Source organism: Oncorhynchus mykiss, chromosome 2 (genome assembly GCF_057628025.1).
Source record: "Oncorhynchus mykiss isolate SJ-2025 chromosome 2, ASM5762802v1, whole genome shotgun sequence".
Classification (NCBI taxonomy): domain Eukaryota; kingdom Metazoa; phylum Chordata; class Actinopteri; order Salmoniformes; family Salmonidae; genus Oncorhynchus; species Oncorhynchus mykiss.
The window spans coordinates 26,333,292-26,360,358 of record NC_143023.1 but is presented as its reverse complement, the minus strand read 5'-3'; the positions used below and the strand labels follow the sequence as shown (position 1 = coordinate 26,360,358).

Here is a 27,067-nt window from a genome sequence, read left to right as displayed (position 1 = left end):
GTGCTGTGTGTTGTATTTACTGTGCATTTCATTTTAATATGTTGTACACTTTATCAGTTCTAGGGCAGGGGCTACGGTTCTGTTTTTTAAAAGTGGTTTGAGACAAATCCACCATAGTATTATTGTGTTACATTACATCACTGCTTGTTAGGCCTATGAGATGACAACCACAGGGAAAAGTCTAGGAATAAAAGGCCTAGTTCTTTCTTCGATTGGCACTAATTCTGTGATCCTTTCCTCATAAACCTGAATAACGGAAATACTCTAGGAAACTTGGAAACTATTTGGCTATTGACTTTAAGAGCTGTTAGGGCCATAATGTTGTCGTTGTAAGACAGGTAGTCTATTTTCAGGATGATTGACGTTAAGAGCACTGAAAGCGCTGCTTCAGACCCCTTTTCCATAAACTGCTGCCTTTCTGTTTCCTTCTGTTCAATGTGGAGTTCATCCAGATGTCTTCCAGGTACAGTAACCTCCTTACACTGTAGCTTGGACCCCCAATGGACCAGGACAGTAGTTGGCAAAACCAATACGCTTGTCATTTACTTCGAAAAATGTACAGTTGAGTTGTAGACAGACTTATCGCCTTTTCACATTGCTGTTTGTCAGATGTAAGAACAATAGATGGGATATCTGTTTGATTATTGGTCACTATTTCTGATCAAAGATCATGTGGTTACCAAAATGCTTGGTCAGCCCCGTTGAAGATGTCTTGACTGTGATTCACAAACTGAAATGATAGTTTAAACTGATAACCTACTGTATGAAAACATGAAGATTTGATCCATACACATTTTTTTTCTCCAAATAATGTCTCCAATAGGAGGCTTCCCTCCCCAGGTTAGAGCCAGACTGAGGTAAGGCAGCTAAGAGTAAATACAGAATCAGTCAGTCCCAGAGGAGAGGGGGCAAGTCTAATGCATAGAGAGAGCGAGAAAGCTAAAGAACATCTGCATATTCTCTGACTGACTGCACGACCACAAGTCACCAGCTTGACTCACACGCCCAGGTGGATTTCCTTTTCCTGCTTTACTTATTTTTCACAACATTTAATTTAGATTTACTGACAGATCTTTTCACAAAACTTTATTTTGATATTAAGGTAAGGAGACTTTTGATATTTTGATGTTATTTTCAATAGTTAGTGTTGTCACACTGCAGCATGAAACCCCATGACAGATGTCGTGTTTACCACACAGAATCTAAGCTCGAAGATGACAATTAAATTTTTTAATCGAAGTAAACATGATTCAGATTCCACATTAGACTGTGTTTGATTGAGATTCAACATAAGATGACAAGATACAATATGGCCATGACAAAATGTTTTTAAAAAATACTGTAGTTTGTAATTATGTTTTTGTATATGGTCCATCTTCATTTTCAATTACAGACTGAATGAGTAATAGTAACAACTGTTGTATCCATCTCTGGCATGTGCTGGGTCTGGTTTTCACTTGTTTTTCACTTACCTAATGTTTGTGCAGCTGTGGTAGTTGAACAGGATGTTCCATGAGTGTGACCCTGCTTGCTTCTGGTCACTGACAGTCATAAACATGTCTGGTACACCTATGCAGCTCAAACCTGTGAACAGACTAAGGAACAACTCAGTATAATCAGCTTGTCACTCAGGCTCCCGAGTGGCACAGCGGTCTAAGGCACTGCATCTCAGGCCCTAAGGCATCACTACAGATACCCTGGTTCGAATCCAGGTTGTATCACAACCGGTTGTGATTGGGAGTCCCATAGGGAGGTGCACAATTGTCCCAGCGTCATCTGGGTTTGGCCAGGTGTAGCCCGTCATTGTAAATAAGAATTTGTTCCTAACTGACTTAGTTAAATGGAACAACGTGTTCTAGCATGGCTATGTCTCTTAAAGCCATGGAACACAACTACTGTATGTCTGTCAGAATGGCCCGTACAGTCAACAGCTGCCTGAGTGTTGTGTGTAGCAGCAGTATGAAGCGGTCTAAATGGGAGCAATAACAGATTGCTGACAAAGGAACAGTCTGCTGTGTATTATAGACCATTTTAAATCATTGCAAACCACCTGTAACATCTCAACTCAGAGTGGAGTTTTGTTCCATGTATTAATAACTCTATGGGAAGACACTCAGTTACATTTCAGTTCATAAACTGAATGTTTTTATATTAGATTGTGGACCTCCCTCACCGGTAGCTTGGGTCTGGAATGTGTTGTATACATTGTAGCTCTAGGCTGCGTCTTTAATGGCACCGTTTTCCCTATAAAGTGCACTACTTTTGACCATTATAGACAATAGAGGGCCATTTGGGACACAGCGCTAATCGTACTGTACGGCTGTGACATGGCAACCATTCTGGGTTAATGAGGTGAAATCTGAAGCTGTGGTTTCAGGCAGGCAGGAGGTGAAAGTGGTTCCTATTTATAATTCCTCTAGAGTCTGACTGACATCCCATCCCCAGTCTCCCTGTCAGTGACTTGTGTTTGTTGATGTGCACTCATCCTCAGGACTGGAGGTTGTTGTTTTACCAGCTGCTGTCTGTCTGTCCACCCTTTTGTCCGTGTGTCCCCCTGGTCAAGGATGAGGACTCTGGCCTTCGCGCTCTTTTGCCTGCTCTGCTGCGATGCAGTCAGAGTGGACCACAGAGACAGACCCCGTCCCAGACCATCCGTCCTGTCCAGAGGACGCAACGACTCGGCCGTCCAGTCCAACTCAGTGGGTAAGACCAGCAGAGATTACTGGTACTAAAGGAAATGTGGTGCTGGCTAAATACTGTGGTTTGTGTCACAATCAACACTATCAACAAGGCAGGTCCTACAGGTTCTAATTTTGTCACACCTGGACTACTGTTCAGTTGTGTGGCCAGGTGCCACAAAGAGGGACCTCAGAAAATTACAATTGTCTCAGAACAGGGCAGCACGGCTGGCCCTTAAATGTACACTGGGTGCTAACATTAACAATATGCATGTACATCTCTCATGGCTCAAAGTGGAGGAGAGATTGACTTCATCACTACTTGTTTTAGTAAGAAGTGTTGACAAGCTGAATGTACGAACTGTCTGTTTAAACTACTAGCAAACAGCTCGGACACCCATGCATACCCCACAAGACATGCCACCAGAGGTCTCTTCACAATCCCCAAGTCCAGAACAGACTATTGGAGGAGCACAGTACTACATAGAGCCATGACTACATGGGAGTCTATCCACATCAGGTAACTGATGCAAGCTGTAGAATCAGATTTAAAAAACAGATAAAAATAAACTGTGAACAGACACGCACAGGCATAGACACACATACACATGATAAGACATGCACTCTACACACATGTACACATGGATGTTGTATTGTAAATATGTGATAGAGGAGTAGTGGCCCGAGGGAACGCACAAAATGTATTGGGTAAAGAGTTATGTAATGTCTTGTAATATTTTTAATTGTATATAACTGCCTTCATGTTGCTGGACCCGAGGAAGAGTATTAAATACAATTACAAATACAATGGAATATAGTGGAATGCATGGAATATAATGGAAAATACAGTACAATATAATGGGACATATAGTGCAATATAATGGGACATACAGTACAATATAATGGCACATATAGTAAAATATAATGGGACATACAGTACAATATAATGGGACATATAGCACAATATAATGGGACATATAGTACAATATAATGGAATATACAGTACAATATAATGGGACATATAGTACAATATAATGGGACATATAGCACAATATAATGGGACATATAGTACAATATAATGGAATATACAGTACAATATAATGGAATATACAGTACAATATAATGGAATATACAGTACAATATAATGGGACATACGGTACAATATAATGGGATATACAGTACAATATAATGGGATATACAGTACAATATAATGGGATATAAAGTACAATATAATGGAATATACATTACAATATAATGGGACATATAGTACAATATAATGGAATATACAGTAAATCAAATCAAATTATATTTGTCACATACACATGGTTAGCAGATGTTAATGCGAGTGTAGCGAAATGCTTGTGCTTCTAGTTCCGACAATGCAGTAATAACAAGTAATCTAACTAACAATTCCAAAACTACTGTCTTGTACACAGTGTAAGGGGATAAAGAATATGTACATAAGGATATATGAATGAGTGATGGTACAGAGCAGCATAGGCAAGATACAGTAGATGGTATCGAGTACAGTATGTACAAATGAGATGAGTATGTAAACAAAGTGGCATAGTATAAAGTGGCTAGTGATACATGTATTACATAAGGATACCGTCGATGATATAGAGTACAGTATATACGTATGCATATGAGATGAATAATGTAGGGTAAGTAACATTTATATAAGGTAGCATTGTTTAAAGTGGCTAGTGATATATTTACATCATTTCCCATCAATTCCCATTATTAAAGTGGCTGGAGTTGAGTCAGTGTCAGTGTGTTGGCAGCAGCCACTCAGTGTTAGTGGTGGCTGTTTAACAGTCTGATGGCCTTGAGATAGAAGCTGTTTTTCAGTCTCTCGGTCCCAGCTTTGATGCACCTGTACTGACCTCGCCTTCTGGATGATAGCGGGGTGAACAGGCAGTGGCTCGGGTGGTTGATGTCCTTGATGATCTTTATGGCCTTCCTGTGACATCGGGTGGTGTAGGTGTCCTGGAGGGCAGGTAGTTTGCCCCCGGTGATGCGTTGTGCAGACCTCACTACCCTCTGGAGAGCCTTACGGTTGAGGGCGGTGCAGTTGCCATACCAGGCGGTGATACAGCCCGCCAGGATGCTCTCGATTGTGCATCTGTAGAGGTTTGTGAGTGCTTTTGGTGACAAGCCGAATTTCTTCAGCCTCCTGAGGTTGAAGAGGCGCTGCTGCGCCTTCTTCACGATGCTGTCTGTGTGAGTGGACCAATTCAGTTTGTCTGTGATGTGTATGCCGAGGAACTTAAAACTTGCTACCCTCTCCACTACTGTTCCATCGATGTGGATAGGGGGGTACAATATAATGGGACATATAGCGCAAAATAATGGGACATATAGTACAATATAATGGGACATACAATATAATGGGACATACAGCACAATATAATGGAATATACAGTACAATATGATGGAATATACAGTACAATATAATGGAATATACAGTACAATATAATGGGATATACAGTACAATATAATGGAATATACATTACAATATAAAGGGATATACAGTACAATATAATGGAACATACAGTACAATATGATGGAATATACAATACAATATAATGGGACATATAGTACAATATAATGGGACATATAGTACAATATAATGGGACATATAGTGCAATATAATGGAATATACAGTACAATATAATGGGATATACAGTACAATATAATGGAACATACAGTACAATATGATGGAATATACAGTACATGGAATATAGAGTACAATATAATGGAATATACATTACAATATATTGGGATATACAGTACAATATAATGGAATATACAGTACAATATAATGGAATATAGATTACAATATAATTGAATATACAGTACAATATAATGGGATATACAGTACAATATAATGGAACAGACAGTACAATATGATGGAATATACAGTACAATATAATGGGATATACAGTACAATATAATGGGATATACAGTACAATATAATGGAATATACAGTACAATATAATGGAATATACAGTACAATATAATGGAATATACAGTACAATATAATGGAATATACAGTACAAGATAATGGAACATACAGTACAATATAATGGAATATAGAGTACATTATAATTGAATATACAGTACAATATAATGGAATATAGAGTACAATATAATGGGAAATATAGTACAATATAATGGGACATATAGTACAATATAATGGAATATACAGTACAATATAATGGGATATACAGTACAATATAATGGAACATACAGTACAATATAATGGAATATACAGTACAATATAATGGAATATAGAGTACAATATAATGGAATATACATTACAATATATTGGGATATACAGTACAATATAATGGGATATACATTACAATATAATTGAATATGCAGTACAATATAATGGAATATAGAGTACAATATAATGGGACATATAGTACAATATAATGGGACATATAGTACAATATAATGGAATATACAGTACAATATAATGGGACATATAGTACAATATAATGGAATATACAGTACAATATAATGGGCCATATAGCGCAAAATAATGGGACATATAGTACAATATAATGGGACATACAATATAATGGGACATACAGCACAATATAATGGAATATACAGTACAATATAATGGAATATACAGTACAATATAATGGAATATACAGTACATTATAATGGAATATACGGTACAATATAATGGGACATACGGTACAATATAATGGAATATACGGTACAATATAATGGAATATAGAGTACAATATGATGGAATATACAGTACAATATGATGGCATATACAGTACAATATAATGGGATATACGGTACAATATAATGGAATATACGGTACAATATAATGGAATATAGAGTACAATATGATGGGATATACAGTACAATATAATGGGATATACAGTACAATATAATGGGATATACAGTACAATATAATGGAATATACAGTACAATATAATGGAATATACGGTACAATATAATGGGACATACGGTACATTATAATGGAACATACGGTACAATATAATGGAATATAGAGTACAATATGATGGAATATACAGTACAATATGATGGGATATACAGTACAATATAATGGGATATACAGTACAATATAATGGGATATACAGTACAATATAATGGGATATACAGTACAATATAATGGAACATACAGTACAATATGATGGAATATACAGTACAATATAATGGGACATATAGTACAATATAATGGGACATATAGTGCAATATAATGGAATATACAGTACAATATAATGGGATATACAGTACAATATAATGGAACATAAAGTAAAATATGATGGAATATACAGTACATGGAATATAGAGTACAATATAATGGAATATACATTACAATATATTGGGATATACAGTACAATATAATGGAATATACAGTACAATATAATGGAATATAGATTACAATATAATTGAATATACAGTACAATATAATGGGATATATAGTACAATATAATGGAACAGACAGTACAATATGATGGAATATACAGTACAATATAATGGGATATACAGTACAATATAATGGAATATACAGTACAATATAATGGAATATACAGTACAATATAATGGAATATACAGTACAATATAATGGAATATACAGTACAATATAATGGAATATACAGTACAAGATAATGGAACATACAGTACAATATAATGGAATATAGAGTACAATTTAATTGAATATACAGTACAATATAATGGAATATAGAGTACAATATAATGGGACATATAGTACAATATAATGGGACATATAGTACAATATAATGGAATATACAGTACAATATAATGGGATATACAGTACAATATAATGGAACATACAGTACAATATGATGGAATATACAGTACAATATAATGGAATATAGAGTACAATATAATGGAATATACATTACAATATATTGGGATATACAGTACAATATAATGGGATATACATTACAATATAATTGAATATGCAGTACAATATAATGGAATATAGAGTACAATATAATGGGACATATAGTACAATATAACGGGACATATAGTACAATATAATGGAATATACAGTACAATATAATGGGACATATAGTACAATATAATGGAATATACAGTACAATATAATGGGACATATAGCGCAAAATAATGGGACATATAGTACAATATAATGGGACATACAATATAATGGGACATACAGCACAATATAATGGAATATACAGTACAATATAATGGAATATACAGTACAATATAATGGAATATACAGTACAATATAATGGAATATACGGTACAATATAATGGGACATACGGTACAATATAATGGAATATACGGTACAATATAATGGAATATAGAGTACAATATGATGGAATATACAGTACAATATGATGGGATATACAGTACAATATAATGGGATATACGGTACAATATAATGGGATATACGGTACAATATCATGGAATATACGGTACAATATAATGGAATATAGAGTACAATATGATGGGATATACAGTACAATATAATGGGATATACAGTGCAATATAATGGGATATACAGTACAATATAATGGAATATACAGTACAATATAATGGAATATACGGTACAATATAATGGGACATACGGTACAATATAATGGGACATACGGTACAATATAATGGAATATACGGTACAATATAATGGAATATAGAGTACAATATGATGGAATATACAGTACAATATGATGGGATATACAGTACAATATAATGGGATATACAGTACAATATAATGGGATATACAGTACAATATAATGGGATATACAGTACAATATAATGGAATATACAGTACAATATAATGGAATATACAGTACAATATAATGGAATATAGAGTACAATATAATGGAATATACAGTACAATATAATGGAATATACAGTACAATATAATGGAATATACAGTACAATATAATGGAATATACAGTACAAGATAATGGAACATACAGTACAATATAATGGAATATAGAGTACAATATAATTGAATATACAGTACAATATAATGGAATATAGAGTACAATATAATGGGACATATAGTACAATATAATGGAATATAGAGTACAATATAATGGGACATACAGTACAATATAATGGGATATACAGTACAATATAATGGAACATACAGTACAATATGATGGAATATACAGTACAATATAATGGAATATAGAGTACAATATAATGGAATATAGAGTACAATATAATGGAATATACATTATAATATATTGGGATATACAGTACAATATAATGGGATATACATTACAATATAATTGAATATGCAGTACAATATAATGGAATATAGAGTACAATATAATGGGACATATAGTACAATATAATGGGACATATAGTACAATATAATGGGACATATAGTACAATATAATGGAATATACAGTACAATAGAATGGGACATATAGTACAATATAATGGAATATACAGTACAATATAATGGAATATACAGTACAATATAATGGAATATACAGTACAAGATAATGGAACATACAGTACAATATAATGGAATATAGAGTACAATATAATTGAATATACAGTACAATATAATGGAATATAGAGTACAATATAATGGGACATATAGTACAATATAATGGGACATATAGTACAATATAATGGAATATACAGTACAATATAATGGGATATACAGTACAATATAATGGAACATACAGTACAATATGATGGAATATACAGTACAATATAATGGAATATAGAGTACAATATAATGGAATATACATTACAATATATTGGGATATACAGTACAATATAATGGGATATACATTACAATATAATTGAATATGCAGTACAATATAATGGAATATAGAGTACAATATAATGGGACATATAGTACAATATAATGGGACATATAGTACAATATAATGGAATATACAGTACAATATAATGGGACATATAGTACAATATAATGGAATATACAGTACAATATAATGGGACATATAGCGCAAAATAATGGGACATATAGTACAATATAATGGGACATACAATATAATGGGACATACAGCACAATATAATGGAATATACAGTACAATATGATGGAATATACAGTACAATATAATGGAATATACAGTACAATATGATGGAATATACAGTACAATATATTGGGATATACAGTACAATATAATGGAATATACAGTACAATATAATGGAATATACAGTACAATATAATGGAATATACGATACAATATAATGGGACATACGGTACAATATAATGGAATATAGAGTACAATATGATGGGATATACAGTACAATATAATGGGATATACAGTACAATATAATGGGATATACAGTACAATATAATGGAATATACAGTACAATATAATGGAATATACGGTACAATATAATGGGACATACGGTACAATATAATGGAATATACGGTACAATATAATGGAATATAGAGTACAATATGATGGAATATACAGTACAATATGATGGGATATACAGTACAATATAATGGGATATACAGTACAATATAATGGGATATACAGTACAATATAATGGGATATACAGTACAATATAATGGAATATACAGTACAATATAATGGAATATACAGTACAATATAATGGAATATAGAGTACAATATAATGGAATATACAGTACAATATAATGGAATATAGAGTACAATATAATGGAATATACAGTACAATATAATTGAATATACAGTACAATATAATGGGATATACAGTACAATATAATGGAACATACAGTACAATATGATGGAATATACAGACCATATGTGTGTGCACAAGTACAGTATGTATATTCATAATTGGTCTGTATTTCCCCTTACAGTAAAGATCAAGTAAAATCAATGTCTGACCAGGGGAACTTGTCTTCTCTAGAGGGATATATGGAGCATGTAGAAGTTTTTCTTCTTGTCTTTTCCCAGGCTTAGTTTAGTGTTGATTGATTTACAGATGATTACTGGAGACTAGAGAACTCAGAATCTTTCCCCTGCTCTCAGGCTGACTAACTGAGCACACAAAGTAATAATCACTGTCCAAACTCAAAAATAAAGAATCAACCAGACAGTGTCAGAATTATGTACTACAGTACTTTAAGTAAGACCCAGTCTGTACCCAGAAACTTTTGGTTTCTTCATACAGAGAGCCCATGTAAATATCAGTTATATACCGTATAGTAAGACTACTTCCAGTCAGATTACTGTATGTTCCTCAGAGAGCCCCTGTAAATACTATATTAGAGTTACAGTAAGCCTATATACAGTACAATACTTCCATTAAGGCTTTCTTTGTGTTCTCCCTCTGTAAATACTATATTAGAGTTACAGTAAGCCTATATACAGTACAATACTTCCATTAAGGCTTTCTTTGTGTTCTCCCCCTGTAAATACTATATTAGAGTTACAGTAAGCCTATATACAGTACAATACTTCCATTAAGGCTTTCTTTGTGTTCTCCCCCAGAGAGCCTGTGTAATTATCACATATAGTATGCCTGGCCTACTGTACCTCCAGTAATGCCTGTGTAATTATCACATATAGTATGCCTGGCCTACTGTACCTCCAGTAATGCCTGTGTAATTATCACATATAGTATGCCTAGCCTACTGTACCTCCAGTAATGCCTGTGTCTTCCCCCAGAGAGCCTGTGTAACTATCACATATAGTATGCCTGGCCTACTCTACCTCCAGTAATGTCTGTGTCTTTCCCCATAGAGCCTGTGTAACTATCACATATAGTATGCCTGGCCTACTGTACCTCCAGTAATGTCTGTGTCTTCCCTCAGAGAGCCTGTGTAACTATCACATATAGCATGCCTGGCCTACTGTACCTCCAGTAATGTCTGTGTCTTTCCCCAGAGAGCCTGTGTAACTGTCACACATAGTATGCCTGGCCTATTGTACCTCCAGTAATGTCTGTGTCTTTCCCCAGAGAGCCTGTGTAACTATCACATATAGTATGCCTGGCCTACTGTACCTCCAGTAATGCCTGTGTCTTCCCCCAGAGAGCCTGTGTAATTATCACATATGGTAGGCCTGGCCTACTGTACCTCCAGTAATGCCTGTGTAATTATCACATATAGTATGCCTGGCCTACTGTACCTCCAGTAATGCCTGTGTCTTTCCCCAGAGAGCCTGTGTAAAGGGAAGCCCCTGGATTTTGTGTTCATCATCGATAGCTCCCGCAGCGTGCGTCCCAGCGACTACGAAAAGGTCAAGATCTTCATCACCAACATCCTGGCCTTCCTGGACGTGGGGCCGGAGGCGACGCGCGTCGGGCTGCTGCAGTACGGCAGCGTGGTGCAGAACGAGTTCTCCCTCAACACCTACAGCAGCAAGGTACATTCTTAGAAAACAAGGTGCTATCTGGAACCCAAAAGGGTTCTTCAGCTGTTCCCATAGAAGAAGCCTTTGAAGAACCCTTTCTCCACAAACTACACTCTTAGAAGAAAAGGGTTCCAAAAGGGTTCTAGGGCTGTCCCTTTTTGGTTCCAGGTAAAACCCTTTTTGGCTCCAAGTAGAAACATTTTGGGTTCCATATAAAACCCTTTCCACAGAGGGTTCTACATGGAACCCAAAATGGTTCTACATTGAGACAAAAATAGTTTTTTACTTGGAACCAAAAAGGGTTCTCATATGGGGACAGCTGAAGAACCCTTCTGAAACCATTTTTTCCCCCCCAAAGAATATAGTTTGGGTAACAAGTTCTGTCTCGACACCAACAGCAACAAGGTAGCCTAGAGAACAGGTTCTCTCTCTCGATGCACTTAGCTGAATAGTCGTTGTGCCCTTGAGCAAAGTACTTCTACCCACAGGGATGTTGCAATGTGGCTGAACTTCCTTCCTCCCAAATGTGTGCCGTGTGGTGAGACTGGGAGCAGAAGAAACAGATGGACTATTCAGTACTGTTCTATTCTTTTTACAATATGTTTATTTGGTTTTCCAAGTACAGTTGCTCAGAAACAGTCTGTAACAAGAATCCCCAAAAAACTAACCCACCCACATTAACAAACACAGAACTGTTGTATTCAAGGCAGATGTGGAGCGGGCGGTGAAGGCCATGGACCACCTGGCCACCGGCACCATGACCGGCCTGGCTATCCAGTACACCATGGAGACAGCCTTCACCGAGCCAGAGGGCGCCCGACCCGCCGACCTGCACATCCCCCGCATCGCTATGATCATAACGGACGGGCGCCCCCAGGACACGGTGGAAGAGGTGGCGGCACAGGCCCGGCAGGCAGGCATCCAGATATTCGCCATCGGAGTGGGCAGGGTGGATATGAACACGCTGCGGGTCATCGGGAGTGAGCCCCACTCGGAGCATGTGTACCTCGTGGCCAACTTCAGCCAGATAGAGACCCTCACCTCCGTCTTCCAGTCCAATCTGTGTGGAGGTGTTTTCTCTCTGTTCATCTCTCAACACACTCATGTGCTTTATTCATTATATTGATGGAGATTCTAAGGATGTATTATTTGTATGTATGTGTGTATGTGTGTGTATGTATTAGGTATAACAGATCTGTGCTCTGTGATGGACCATCCGTGTGATCACCTCTGTGTGAGCACCCCAGCCTCCTACATGTGCCGGTGTAGAAAGGGTTACACCCTTAACTCTGATGGCAAGACCTGCCACGGTGAGTGAGCAACTTAGTCGACAGTGCTCAACTCTATTATAACAGGCTTGACCACATCATTTGACTAAGAACACGGAAAATATGTTGCTTTTGGACAGACACATTCACTAGAGGGGAACAAGGAAAAAAGTCAGTGGTGTAAATCAGAATCAGTGGGGCCTAGCTGGCTGGGTTAGGGTTTGCCTGTGGGACGGTGCAGTGCTAGGGCTGGTGGGATAGCAGCAGCAGAGGCATAGGGTAAGGGTTAGCTACAGCAGTAGCATTAAATCCTGTCTTTGCCTATGTTGTGGTCCTCCTGGTTCTGTAGCGGAAGACCCGTGTGATGTGGTGGACCATGGCTGTGCCCACATCTGTGCCAAGGTGCCAGGGGTACTTGGCTACGAGTGTCACTGCCGGCTTGGGTATGAACTCAACGAGGACGAGAGGACGTGCCGAAGTGAGATTCTTAGTTTTTCCTCTTTCGTTCGTTCATTTATTTATTTTTTTGTGGTTATGACTAAAGTTAGCATAGAAAAAACTATGAATTTACTCTGAAAAAATGTAATTTATCTGCTTGTGAAGGTTAACCTGAATTCCAGATTTCCATCTGTCCTTTCATTGCTCAAATCTGATGGTCTATTATACTGAAAACAATCAATAATTTGTTTTGGGTTACATTTCAGTCCATGGACTGGCTCAGTGATGCAACTATGCTTGACTATTGTAGTGTTCACAATCAGTTCTTTAAGCAGTTGAAGGGATGAATGTCCCAGATCAGTCCAACACTAATACAGTATTTGGTCTATCCTGTTGCCAGACGGAGGTCCAAGTCCACCCACATTTGGACGTGCCCCTAGTTCTCTAGTGGAACTTCAGACTTCAGAGTAGCATAGGGGAGATCTCCAAGAGGAAGTGTGCTTTTTGAATCATCTCACTGGCTGCTGAAATATGGGGGAGTGTGTCCAGGGTGTTAGAATACAAAGAGATCATAACACAGCCAGGGTTCCATCTGGTTTGATCTGTGGAAAGGTTTCTACATGGAACCCAAAAGGGGTTCTTCAAAGGGTTCTCCTATGGGGACAGCCGAACAACCCTTTCTGGTTCTAGATAGCACCTTTTTTTTCTAAGAGTGTATGTTCCGATGCAAATTGCACAATAAACATTTTAGTTAACTTCAGAAAGCACCCTGTGGGTTAATCAAAACGTTAAGTGCTTAAAAGAAATAGGCAGAAACAACTGGTGTTACAGGAAAAAAATAAAATTCAAAATTAAAGGCACCTATTCCCTCCTTTATCTCTTGTTAACATCCTGAGAATAATGTATGAATTCAAGCCAATCTATGTGTGTCTCTACCTTTCCCCCCAGGAATAGATTACTGTGACCTGGGGAACCATGGCTGTCAGCATGACTGTGTCAGCTCTCCTGAGTCCTACGTCTGTAGATGCACGAGGGGCTATGTTCTCAACCGCGATGGCAAGACCTGCAGCAGTAAGTTCATCACTCCTCTGGTTGTATGAACTGTGTTACTGTGCTATTAACAACACTGTACTCAACCTCCCCCTCCTGAGATGGCAGTGCCAGTACACCTCTAAAAATGGTTTAAAATATATTAAATCTAACAAGTAAAGCAATAGTAAACTGTTCATTCAAAATATCAGTCACTGGAGGACTCAGCAACAGAGTGCTGTGCTCACTGCGTGGGCAGTGTTGAGGAAAACATTTGTAATGTATTTATCTGTTGAATGTAGTGAATATGTGAGTCACTGTTATATTTCTATATAACAGTGTAGAAGTGTTACTTCCCTGAAAGAATATTAGCATGCGTTGTCCCTTTCGCTCTCCTGCCTTGTTTCTATCTCTGTACCCGATGTGACTAACACCTCTCAGAGATTGACCACTGTGCTCTTGGCGACCACGGCTGTGAACATGAGTGTGTGAACACTGAAGATGTATTTTTCTGTAAATGCAATGAAGGCTACATACTCAGACCTGATAATAAAGCCTGCAAAAGTAAGTCTCGCCTGCTTCACACTAGAATAGTGTATGCTCTCAGTCTCACCTAATACACAGAAATATAACTTGTATTCAACTTTTTAATTAGATATCAAAATACTAGCAGGTCTTGCTTATTGACCTCAACAACTGGGTCTGATCACTTTTACTCACGGCAGAGCTTGATCCCTGTTCCCTTGGTAACCATGGGTGTGAGCATGACTGTGTGAACACTGAAGATTCATTTGTGTGTAGATGTCGAGAAGGCTACAAACTCAGACCTGATCACAGAACCTGCCAGAGTAAGTCCATGGCCTGCTTCCATGTCTTACTATCAGCTGTGTGGTAACAGATATTTTGGACATTGCACAGTAATAAGAGGATCTTCTCTATGCATCATGCTGTTTTGGCCCAATGGATTCACATCCCTTTGAATTGGTATGTTAGAATGAATGTTACGCATTAATGCTTATGTGACTGAGGGAAGTTGGACTGCCTTCAAATATACACCTAATTGCCTCTTTTGTAATGGGCTGACTGTGACTGAGTGTTTTTCCATCCTGGTATTTATATGTTACATAATTTGGATGAGTGTGATTATGAGGTCATGGTTAATCCTGATGCTCCCTCTAGTCCAGGGTGTTATTTTCCTGGATTAAGAGGAATATTCCATACCGTTTGACAGTGACAGGCACATGTTGTGAAGGAAGAAAGAGTAGTTCTCGATAGGTAGATAGATGGATATTCATGCACATTATTACCCAATGTTGCATTGAAATGACTGTCTTTGGAACCATGAAGCCTGGAGTAGAGAACACACATTTCCATTATTGAAGAGAATTATCCTTATACTATTTCAATATGACCTGCACCAGGGGCGCAACTTTCACTGGGGAATGGGGGGACATGTCCCCCCCACATTCTGAAATTGCATTTTTGTCCCCACCCCCAGTTTTGTCATTGGAATGTGATACAAAACGAGGCAACTGTGTGCTTTAGGACCATGCTGACGCCTCCGAGCGGTCGGGTAGGCTGTTGGGAGTGTTTATCGGAATGGATAAAAAAATGTCCCCGCCACTTCTAAAACCAAAGTTGCGCCCCTGACCTGCACACAGGTCTTCATAATGTTGGGCCATTATTGTAGAATGAGCCAGTTATTAGCCTATCAGCGACCTCATTTAAGTAATGTAGGCTAGTACTTTCTGCTGCTGTCTTGCCATGGTATAGTTGATTTGGGGAGTCATGACTTGACTCAACACTATTTGTCTCTACTATGGCAGAGGCAGTGTGTGGAGATGGAGTGATGGATCTGGTATTTGTAATTGACGGCTCTAAGAGCCTGGGACCGGCCAACTTTGAGCTGGTCAAGCAGTTTGTGAACGGCATCGTGGACTCTCTGGACGTGTCCGGCACGGGCACCCACGTGGGGCTGCTGCAGTACTCCAGTAAGGTCCGCACAGAGTTCATCCTGGGTCAGTATACCTCAGGCCGGGACATCAACAGGGCCGTATTACAGATGCAGTACATGGGCAGAGGATCCATGACGGGTGCTGCCCTGCGTCACATGTTTGAGTACAGCTTCTCTGCCAAGGAGGGGGCCAGGCCCGACATACCACGGGTCAGCATCGTGTTCACCGACGGACGATCCCAGGATGATGTGTCGAAATGGGCCTCTAAGGCAAAGGATGCTGGTACGGTTTCTTTACGTTGTGTTTGCTTAACTTGATCTGATTGCAGAGCCATTTAAAGAGCCTTTAATAGAGTTCCATATTCTCTTAAAGGAGTCATTCATCCACTTCCTTCTGACCTTTGACCTGCTTCACTGTCCCCAGGTATCACGATATATGCACTTGGTGTTGGTAAAGCCATCGAAGAGGAGCTCAGGGAAATTGCTTCCGAGCCAGATGATAAGCATTTGTACTATGCTGAAGATTTTAGCAACATGGGAGAAATTACAGACAAATTGAAGTCACGGATGTGTAAAGGTACCCAATAAATAAAACACACTCTAAAATAACTTTCTTATTAAAGATCCATCACAGCTACACATTATTCATTATTTCTCACACTTTCCTGCACAGTGCACAAATCCTCTCATCTTGAATAAAATTTGAATTCTATAAATACAAATACTGAATCAAAAATGCCCCAAAACCCATCTAAAGTTTTAAAACTAATCAGATTGTTTATGAAGGTGGTGCTTAGACTTCCATATCATGATTTATACTTAAGCAATAAGGTCTGGGGGGGTGTGGTACATGGCTAATATACCACGGCTAAGGGCTGTTATTTTGCACGGGGCAACGCAGAGTGCCTGTGTACAGCCCTAGGCTGGGGTATATTGGCAAAAAACCATAAACCCCCGAGGTGCCTTATTGCTATTATCACACGACTGTCAGCCAATCAGTATTCAGGGCTCGTACCACCCAGTTTATAATGTGTGTTAGATCGATTTTCTCTCATGCACTGCATTTCAGGAAATATTTATTGAAGAGCGGGTAAGGACTTTATGTTCAGGGGGAAAATGCTGTACATCTCTGCCACCTGCAGGTGTTTTTATGAAGTACAACAGAAACCATACCATTGGAGGCCTATCATTGTACAGTATATTGTGAGGCTCTGGGAATGAATAATTGTATTGCACTTGATCTGTGTCAGTCTATTCCTAAAAGACAATCCATACTGTGTCTGTCTGTGAACAGAGAAACCCTCCCCTCAAGATATGTGTAAGTGTGAGAACGTGATGCTCTTCCAGAGGCAGGTCAACGAACAGCTTAGGAGACTGACCCAGAATAATATCCTTTACAGCCCTGTGGTGGTGTACATACTTTAGATAAGATCTTTAATATTGCCATGACATTGAATGCTTTCCAAATGGTACCCTTTTACCTGTATAGTGTGCTACTTTTGACTAGAGGCCTATCAGCCCTGGTCAAACGTAGTTCACTATAAAGGAAATAGGCTGCCATTTAGGATGCACAGAGTATCTTTAAAAATGTGTTTAGTTTAAAATAATAACTTCCTTAATGTGTAAATACTTGAGGTTGTGTCAGAAAGGATGGAGACCCTTGAGAATCAGCTTGGACACAAATGAAGGACAAAGACATTGTTTTCATCTGTTCGTCCTCAACTGGCCTGCGGTGCAAGAGCATTACTAAACTTCAAGGGATATCTTTAAGCTATTTCAACAAGCTACACTGAAATATAATATGGAATATTTTCTACAGTAACTGCTATTTATATTCTGAACAAAACTATGCATTTATGCATGTGGCTGTGGACTGGAGTAAGTGAAGCCAAAAATACTGTATATCTTTGCTACATTCAGGTATCAAAATGTGTTTATTTTTAAAAGTAAAATGTTATTTGGCAGATAACTGCAATTTATAGATACAAATATAACTCGTATAAGATACAGTACATTTTATAATGACAAATCAAAGTAAAATTACTTGTATTTCAAGCTAAATACTTTCTATTGCTGTTGTGAATAAAATCCCTGTTGATCTTGCTTGTATTGTACTTTGTGGAACACCAAAATGTGTCACAACGTTTTCAAAGATCAGAAGATCAAATCATCTGTTAGATTTGGATTGAACCCAACAAGGTTTTTGTATAAAACATTAGAAACAAACATAGTGGTCTTACTGCTGCAATTTCCAACCACACCCCCAAGACTGAGCCGAACAATAGCACACACACAGAGATAGTGAGAATAACAAGAAGAGGATTCTCTATCCAGCCCACTACAGTTGGGAGTTCTCTTTCTCCAGTTAATAGACTAGGTCATACAGACCTATCTATAAATTCATCAAGGGACCTCAATACCACACAACTCTCTACCAACTACAGTAGATGCCCCACTACTTTATCCGTCTCTGATAACTATTTGCAGGCCAGAGGAAGAATTCTCCATCTGTCCTGCTGTTCCAATAAATGTACAATGCCGATGGTGTGTTCTTTTTCAACCAGGGTAGGAGATTCATGTGAATTCTGAATAATCTAACAATGAAACGTTCTGTGTTTGTCCTGCTGCATAGATCTAGGCTAGAGTCAGTCGCTCCTTTTCCCCTCCCTGATAGATCAAGCTTCACTATGGTGTGAACCTGGCTGGCAGGTCTCTGGATAACACACCACCAGGGGTACATCCCAAATGGCACCCTATTCCCTACATAGTGGGCCCTGGTCAAAGGTAGTGCACTAAATAGGGAGCCATTTTGGATGCAGCCCGCCTGGCCTTTTGTCTTCCTCTGCCGTCCCTTTACAACGGTCATGTGTTTCCTGGACAAACACTAGGCTTTGGTGTTGCTTACAGATACAGTGATCAGAATATCAAACCAGGGTGTGAGATGAATTCAGAGAGGGTTGGAACCTGTCTGTTGAAGTAGGTACACTACACTGCACCAAGTGGACCTGTACAGGGCAGGAGCAGCGGGTGCATGGTATTAGCAAGTGGTGAGGTACACTACATGACCAAAAGTATGTGGACACCTGCTCGTCAAACATCTCATTCAAAAATCATCGACATTAATATGGAATTGGTCCCCCCTTTGCTGCTATAACAGCCTCCTCTCTTCTGGGAAGGGTTTCACTAGATGTTGGAACATTGCTGCGGGACTTGCTTCCATTCAGCCACAAGAGCATTAGTGAGGTTGGGCGAATAGCCCTGGCTCGCAGTCAGCATTCCAATTCCTCCCAAAGGTGTTTGATGGTGTTGAGGTCAGGGCTCTGTGCAGGCCAGTCAAGTTATTCCACACTGATCGACAAACCATTTCTGTATGGACTTCGCCTTGTGCACGGGGGTATTGTCATGCTGAAACAGGAAATGGTCTTCCCCAAACTGATCGAAGGCTTGTGTGCCGCTGCTCAGCCATGGAAACCCATTTAATGAAGCTCCCAACTAACAGTTATTGCGCTGACATTGCTTCCAGAGGCAGCTTGGAACTCAGTAGTGAGTGTTGCAACCTAGGACAGAGGATTTTTACACACTTCAGTGGTCCCGTTCCGTGAGCTTGTGTGGCCTACCACTTCGTGGCTGAGCCGCTGTTGCTCCTATACGTTTCCACTTCACAATAACAGCACCTATAGTTGACCTGGGCAGCTCTAGCAGGGTAGACATTTGATCAACTGACTTGTTGGAAAGGTGGCATCCTATGACAGTGCCACGTTAAGTCACTGAGCTGTTCAGTAAGGCGATTCTACTGACAATGTTCGTCTATGGAGAACGCATGGCTGTGTGCCCGATTTTATACACCTGTCAGCAACTGTTGTGTCTGAAATCCACACATTTTAAGGGATGTCCACATAGTTGTTTATATAGTGTAGAGTTGTCACATGAGAAATATCAGGGTACAAAAATACATTGTGACCAGATTTGATGCATGACGTCGCTAGTTGTGTTGGCATGTGATCAGCTCGCCTTTTGCTTTCAAACAAAAACAATACTTCCAATCAACATTGAGTTGATGAATACACACATTTTATTTAAAATCACATACCATGTAAAAGATTACAAACCAAAAATCGTTACAGAAAGTAAAGGTTATTATAATGATAGTAAAATTGAGCTCAACAGATGACAATGACAGTCAGCTGGTAAGAAATATAAAAACAATAACATTTAAAACTTCAAATGTTTTGCAGGAGACAGCCAGCAAGCCACCTAGCAACCATGTCTCTTCTCTTACTGTCTTAGTAATCACACAATAGAATTTACAACCATAGGAAAACAAAGAAAAAACTGTTAAACTAAAATCCAGAACATCAGTCCTCTTCACCAGTAGTGTTTAAGAATCCAACCCCTCGCTTAAAACACATGCACATATTATGAAACAGACTAGCATTTCAGATGAATAATCAGCAACTGAACACTATGAACATGCTTCGCTTTTGAAACACAAATGAAAATGTTGTCTACTAACCTTTTTGATCAGAGGTCATGGAGCATGGTGTTAATCACTTTGGAGCAGCCTAGAACTCAACACACAAAGCTGCTGCAGAGAGAGGAAAACTACCACTGATCTGATCAAAACAACTGTTGTTTAGCTGATAAGAGGCTGCTACCTGATTCAGTTAAATGCATGTCTCTGAAAATAATAAGTCTCCATCTTTCAACACGGCTGCATCACATACTGTCTGCAGGCATGAGGACGTTCAAACATCCCAACAACTTACACGAAACAACAATTCAAAGCTCAACTAACAAGTTGTATGGGGAAAGACTGCTCCTAAGGCCCACCAGTAAATTTTGACTATAACTAATTTTCAGGGGGTAATTTTAATCTTTAAAAGTCTAATATAATGGGAGTGTCTCCTTGCCTTGAGACAGTTGTTTGCAGGGGTTGGTTTTAATCTGTTTCAGAGTCCTATGTTAGCTGAGAATGTTAGCTACAGTGCAGAGGTTCATGATGAGTTGAGCTCACACTTCAGTACACTGGCCGTCAGGCCTTCGTGACCTCACACTGCTGCTGGAGGCCTCAGCCCCAGGGGGGGACCTGTCCTCTGGGCTCTCCCCCAAATGCAGTCTCTGCTCCCGGGGCTCCACTGCCTCCCCATCCCCCTCATCGTCATCGCTCCAGTCCCCAGACCCATCCACAGAGGTGTTAGGACCAGATGACATGGAGGGTGTGGCGGTGGCCTCCTCTTCCCCCTCCTCTCCCTCCCCGACTTCAGCCCTCTCTGGCGCATCTGTGGGGCTGATGTGGAGCAGGGCCAGGGTGTCTTCCAGGGAGGGGCTGGTGGGGCTGCCAGGCTGGCCCCCCAGAGAGGTGGGAGGCCTGGCAGGAGCAGACAGAACTGTGGAGGTAGCTGGAGATGCTGTAGCCTGCTGCACTGAGGCTGCTGAAGTATCAGCCCCGTCTGCAGAGTTCCCTCTCCCTGCCGCAGCGGACCCCTGCGTGCCACCCTCGGTGTCCAGACGGAGGCCAGCCACCCCTTTCTTGGGGATGTCCACAACGTCCCGTTTTATCTTGCGGCGGCGGCCGTGCTCATTGCGCCGGTACTGCACCATGTTCTCCAGGTCGGCCACGTACAGGAACCCGGCTATCAGCATCTCAGCTGTCTTCTTGCCCTTGGAGAAAGCGTCCTCCAGCTCACGGCTGGTCCTCTCGTCATACTGCCACCAGCCGTTTCTCCCCTCATAGTACCAGGCGTTGTCCCCTGCGGCGGCCCGCCCTCCGGTCTTAAGCTCTTCGGGGGACAGCAGAGTGGGGTGCTCCAGGAAGTCCTCGGGAACCTCCTGTCTACAGAGAGCACAGCGCTTGCTCTGCCAGGACGCCCCTTTCACACATAGGAAACAGAAGACGTGGCGGCAGGGTAGCTGGACAGGGTGGACACAGCTCTGCAGGCAGATGGCACACTCTGGGACAGGCAGGGCAGGTGATGAGCCACTGGAACCAGAGCAGGCAGAGTCACCACTCCCCTTCTTACTGGATGGGAGCGAGCTCACAGAGTGGTCAACCTCACCGCAGCTAGCCATCCTTAGGAAGTACTTTGGGGGGGGGGGGGGGGGGTGGGTTGACACAAAAGGATGTTAATGTGAACTACTAGCATCACAGTTGTCAAATTAAAATCAACCAATACACTGAACAATTTAAAGCAGTTTATTTAGATACACACAGGACAGGCAGAGATTCTGTAGTAGCTACTTACTGTAATATCTGCTAATGTTGCCGCTGTAGCATTAGGCTTATTGGTGGTTCTTCAAATGTCTCACTGCCAAAAGGAAACAAAGGTTATAGCACAGATTTGATGTTTTTTTTAATTGATAGATGAACTTCCGATTCCGGGAAACACAGTAAACAACACGGGAATGATGATATCAATAGTCAATTATCCAAAAACAGTTGAAACACTATTTTCAACTAAACCATGAAAAGAAGACTGGAACAGGGTCCCGATACCCTAGCTAGTTAACAATGACATGGGGCAAGCTTAGCTAGATAAAATGAAAAATGTGGGTATATGCTCCTAAAAACCAATGAGGAGATGGGAGATGCAGGACTTCAATAAATATAACCAAATATTCTATTTTAGCACCTGTCCACGCACACCTGCGCGAGCAGTGTGGATGAAATTATTTATTTTTTTATTTTACAACACGAGCAGTGTGGTCAGTATGTGAGCTAGCGACCTGACAATACCTGTATCGCGATACTCGTTAGTATCGTACAAGGAAACAAAAAGAAGGAACTTTCACTTATTTTGGAAAACAGCTCTAATGTTGAAAACAAAACATTGTTGTCATCCAGTGACACATTTATTTATTATCCAGTGTAATATTTATTTTCTAAGCTACAGCTAACTATTTTATATACAGCTTGTTAGTAAAGGACCAAGAAGTTGAGTTTACTTCATGTTAATTTTTCACATAGAAAAAATATCGTGATCTAGTCCTACCAAAAACGAAGATAGCTAGCGAACAGTAGGTGTTTTGTTCTTCGATGGTAAGCCATCGTCAGCAAGGTAGCTAGCTAACGTTGGCTAATCTCCGAGCTAGAAAACTCGACAGCATTCTCCTTTTACATAACATTAACGTAGCTAGCTACGGCCATTATATTTTGATATATTCGGTGTTATTCGCATTGAAACGGAGACAAACTGACGTTAGCTAGTCTGCTAACTTTGATTTGAACTAACGTTACCCACCCCCAGGAGGAATCAAAACAATGAGACCTGTTGTATCCAAGTTTCTAGGATTGACAACATAGCTAGCTAACGTTAGCCTGCCGTCTCAGTCGAGAAAGAAAGACAGCGCTAGTCACTTCTCTCTCTTAGCCGATACTGTCATTTCGCATGTTAGATTTATCGGTCATTGTGTGGCTCTTGTATTGTTAAATATTACATTGATTATAAATCACACACATGTAACTAAATTAGCTGCATGGCGAGAAATGTTATGTTAAACTCACCGTCTGATTTCCTCCACAAAAAACAACGTAGTAAGTTTAGCCTGTTAACGTATGATGACTACGTTTATTGAACGTAATCACGCACAGCACACGCACATTACGATGTTCTCGAATCAGCCGAGAAGTGCAAAATGAAGAAATTGCAGACCGCAATTCGGGGCGTTTCTTAATGTGGGCTTTCCTTGATATTAGAAAACGCCCATTGGTGTAAAACATTGGTCAGTCTACATATTTTTTAAAAACCTTTATTTAACTAGGCAAGTCAGTTAAGAACAAATTCTTATCTATAATGACAGCCTACCCCAGCCAAAATGGTGGTCACACCAGATGCTGGCTGGTTTTCTGATCCACTCCCCAACTTAAAAAAAAAGGTACCTGTGAACAACAGATGTAGGTAGATCTGTATTTCCAGTCATGTGAAATCAATAGATTAGGGCCTAATTAATTTATTTCAATTGATTGATTTCCTTATATGAACTGTAAAGAATCTTTGAAATTGGTGCATTTATATTTTTGTACAGTGTAGTTACACACACAGCACTTTTATCATACAATGTTTTCAACTTGCATATTTGATACACGTTGACTTACATATCAGACTGTGCATGTTAATTTATGTATACCTGATGATCCAACATGTCCTCACCTGGGATTTGAACTCACAACTTCTTGGTTCATAATATTCAGATTTTCCGGCTATGCAACCATGTCTGTGTCAATTATCATCAATTAATCTGATTGATTTGATTTACTTATTTAAGCAATTTTAGATTTTTCTGTGTCTAATGTTGTTGGTGCTATGGTTCCCAAGTGGCGCAGCAAAATAAAACACAGAGCAACACATCAATAAGTATTTTTAGCGGCAAGAAGCCATTGGTTCATTGTCTTCTTTAGCTCCATGAATGCGAGAAGTTGAATGCTCCATATAAATTACATTCAAAAAAGTGAGGATCGATTGACGGATAGAGAGTGAGTGTGGAGGCTTCCATCGTGCTGCAATCATTTTTTTTGCAGGCGTTAGGCCAGCGAGAAGAATGCACTTCTGACATAGAGATAAATGAAAAACAGATACATCATTTCAAAGTAAAACAAAAGGAGATGTAGGAATATTTTCTGACAACAGTGGCCAAATTCAAAGCTATTTAATCCAAGAATATAGATACCAGACGGCATTCCCAAACCATGTGTATAAAGGCACCATGTTCATTAAGATGGCACAATGTACAGGAAGCATCATTAAAATGTTTTATATGATACAGTTTACGAGGAGTTTGATAAATGCTGTGTACAAAATTATAATGGATCCGTTGGTGATCAGGATACCGAGACGATTGTTGAATATTAGACTACACCGGGTCCCAAATAAAACATTGATCCAAACCCGGAAGGTCTCTATTCCACTGAGTATAGAGAGGAAGAGGTTTATAAGAAGTTGACAGTAAATAAATTACACATTTTGGCAACCCTTTGTTTCGATCTTAAACTAAAAAAAAATGGCATAGGATGTAGCGTCAAAGCTGACTGCCAAGGAACACCATGAGCCCTAACGGCAGACCTAAATTGTAGATAAAAGAAAAATGATGAGCCAGATAGATTAAAACTATCTTTAGGATCTTGGAATGAACAAAGGCAGTCATCGCCTAAAATACAGTCGAATCCGTTAATGACACAGACATGGTGTCGTGGCAGGAAGTTTGGAATGCTATGAACCAAGAGGTTGTGAGTTCAAATCCCAGGTGAATACTGATTACTGTAGAAATTGACATGCACAATGCAATCATGTATGTCAAATATGTTATTGACACAGATGTGGTGGCATAGCAGGAAAATTGGTATGCTGTGAATCAAAAGGTTGTGAGTTTGAATACCAATGACTGTTTAAATGAACATGCACAATGTAATCAGCTGTCAGATATATACATTAAAAACACTGTGCCTGTAGTTATTTCCACAGAATCTTTCTGTTGGTAAAATAATACTTTTCTAGTTCACACATATGAGACAAAATTGAGGAAACACATTATAAGTTGACTGAATTTTTGCCTAAGTTTTCTCATGTTGGAAAATGAAAAATGAAAAGTTGAGTAAATCAACAAACAAAAAAAGGCTGTGGAACCAGTTACTTAACAATATTTCGTTACAGTGTACCCACCCAGTGTACCCAGTGTACCCTTGAGTTCTCAATTGAATGTATGGACAACAGCTGGATCAATGACTACAATCCCAACACTCTGTTTTAATGTTTATAAACGTTATTAATCCTTCTAGCAATACGGTTTTATAAACCTTTGGAACTTAATTTTCATGTAAGCGAGAAAGATTATTTCAATTTTATTATTATTAAATACAAAAGATACACTTACTGTGAACAGTTTTGCAAAGTTGCAACTGGCTGTTTTCACACCACCTCCGCTACCACACATCCTCTCACCTTGCGCTCTCATTTCCATTGGTCCATTCCATTCCACATTTCCGACGGATCGCATGTATTTCTCAAAATACAACTGGGTGCAACTGTCCTAAACTGCGTACAGTAAGTGTATCTTTTGGATATAATAAAATATTTCTCTATTATATGAAAATTAAATTCCAAATGTTTCCGAAACGGTATTTGCGTTTAGACAGAGCATTTGTCCAGGTTCGGAGCGTCGGGCCATTCCCCACACAAGGCTAAACCGGACATACTAATGGCTCAGTGTAATGTAATGGAATTGGAGTGGTGAATAAGGGTAAGTAAGGTTGTGGTGTGTTTGATTCAGCTTGTCACTGACAGTTCTTTGACTGTCTATGACCATCTATTTAATGCAATTTATGTGAAGGCCTATATAAACGTACAAACAACTGTGTTGAGGATGGATATATTTTCAAAAGA

The 27,067-nt window shown here is 39.2% G+C and overlaps 2 protein-coding genes across 4 annotated transcripts; one reads left to right on the top strand and one right to left on the bottom strand.

The window, feature by feature from the left end:
* Positions 1 to 336: 336 nt before the first annotated feature.
* Positions 337 to 18,797, top strand: LOC110485234 (matrilin-1). 2 transcript variants are annotated; one of them, XM_090194286.1, is made up of 13 exons: positions 337 to 463; positions 2,564 to 2,703; positions 11,809 to 12,017; positions 12,712 to 13,075; positions 13,190 to 13,315; positions 13,623 to 13,751; positions 14,660 to 14,782; positions 15,182 to 15,304; positions 15,466 to 15,588; positions 16,567 to 16,977; positions 17,119 to 17,271; positions 17,989 to 18,081; positions 18,325 to 18,797. In XM_090194286.1, the coding sequence occupies exons 1-13, from the start codon at positions 453 to 455 to the stop codon at positions 18,378 to 18,380; spliced, it is 2,061 nt and encodes a 686-aa protein (XP_090050412.1). In that variant the 5' UTR covers positions 337 to 452; the 3' UTR covers positions 18,381 to 18,797. The 2 variants fall into 2 exon arrangements, with proteins under 2 accessions (XP_090050412.1, XP_021411971.2); XM_021556296.3 differs by lacking the exon at positions 337 to 463 and adding an exon at positions 806 to 1,102.
* A 1,946-nt stretch (positions 18,798 to 20,743) lies between these two features.
* LOC110485224 (E3 ubiquitin-protein ligase rnf146) lies at positions 20,744 to 24,351 on the bottom strand. Of its 2 annotated transcripts, none has more exons than XM_021556285.3 (3): positions 24,196 to 24,351; positions 22,937 to 22,999; positions 20,744 to 22,775 (listed from the first exon to the last, which is right to left on the bottom strand). In XM_021556285.3, the coding sequence occupies exon 3, from the start codon at positions 22,761 to 22,763 to the stop codon at positions 21,705 to 21,707; it is 1,059 nt and encodes a 352-aa protein (XP_021411960.2). In that variant the 5' UTR covers positions 22,764 to 22,775; positions 22,937 to 22,999; positions 24,196 to 24,351; the 3' UTR covers positions 20,744 to 21,704. The 2 variants fall into 2 exon arrangements, with proteins under 2 accessions (XP_021411960.2, XP_036799718.2); XM_036943823.2 differs by having other exon boundaries at positions 23,684 to 24,212.
* Between the last annotated feature and the right edge of the window lie 2,716 nt (positions 24,352 to 27,067).

What these genes read in the sequence shown, in the direction of transcription:
- LOC110485224 (XM_021556285.3), bottom strand. Translation starts at nt 22,763, where the DNA reads ATGGCTAGCTGCGGTGAGGTTGACCACTCTGTGAGCTCGCTCCCATCC.
- LOC110485234 (XM_090194286.1), top strand. An exon ending in CCAGTCCAATCTGTGTGGAG is followed by an intron (nt 13,076 to 13,189) that starts GTGTTTTCTCTC and finishes TGTATGTATTAG; the next exon opens with GTATAACAGATCTGTGCTCT. An exon ending in GGACGAGAGGACGTGCCGAA is followed by an intron (nt 13,752 to 14,659) that starts GTGAGATTCTTA and finishes CTTTCCCCCCAG; the next exon opens with GAATAGATTACTGTGACCTG.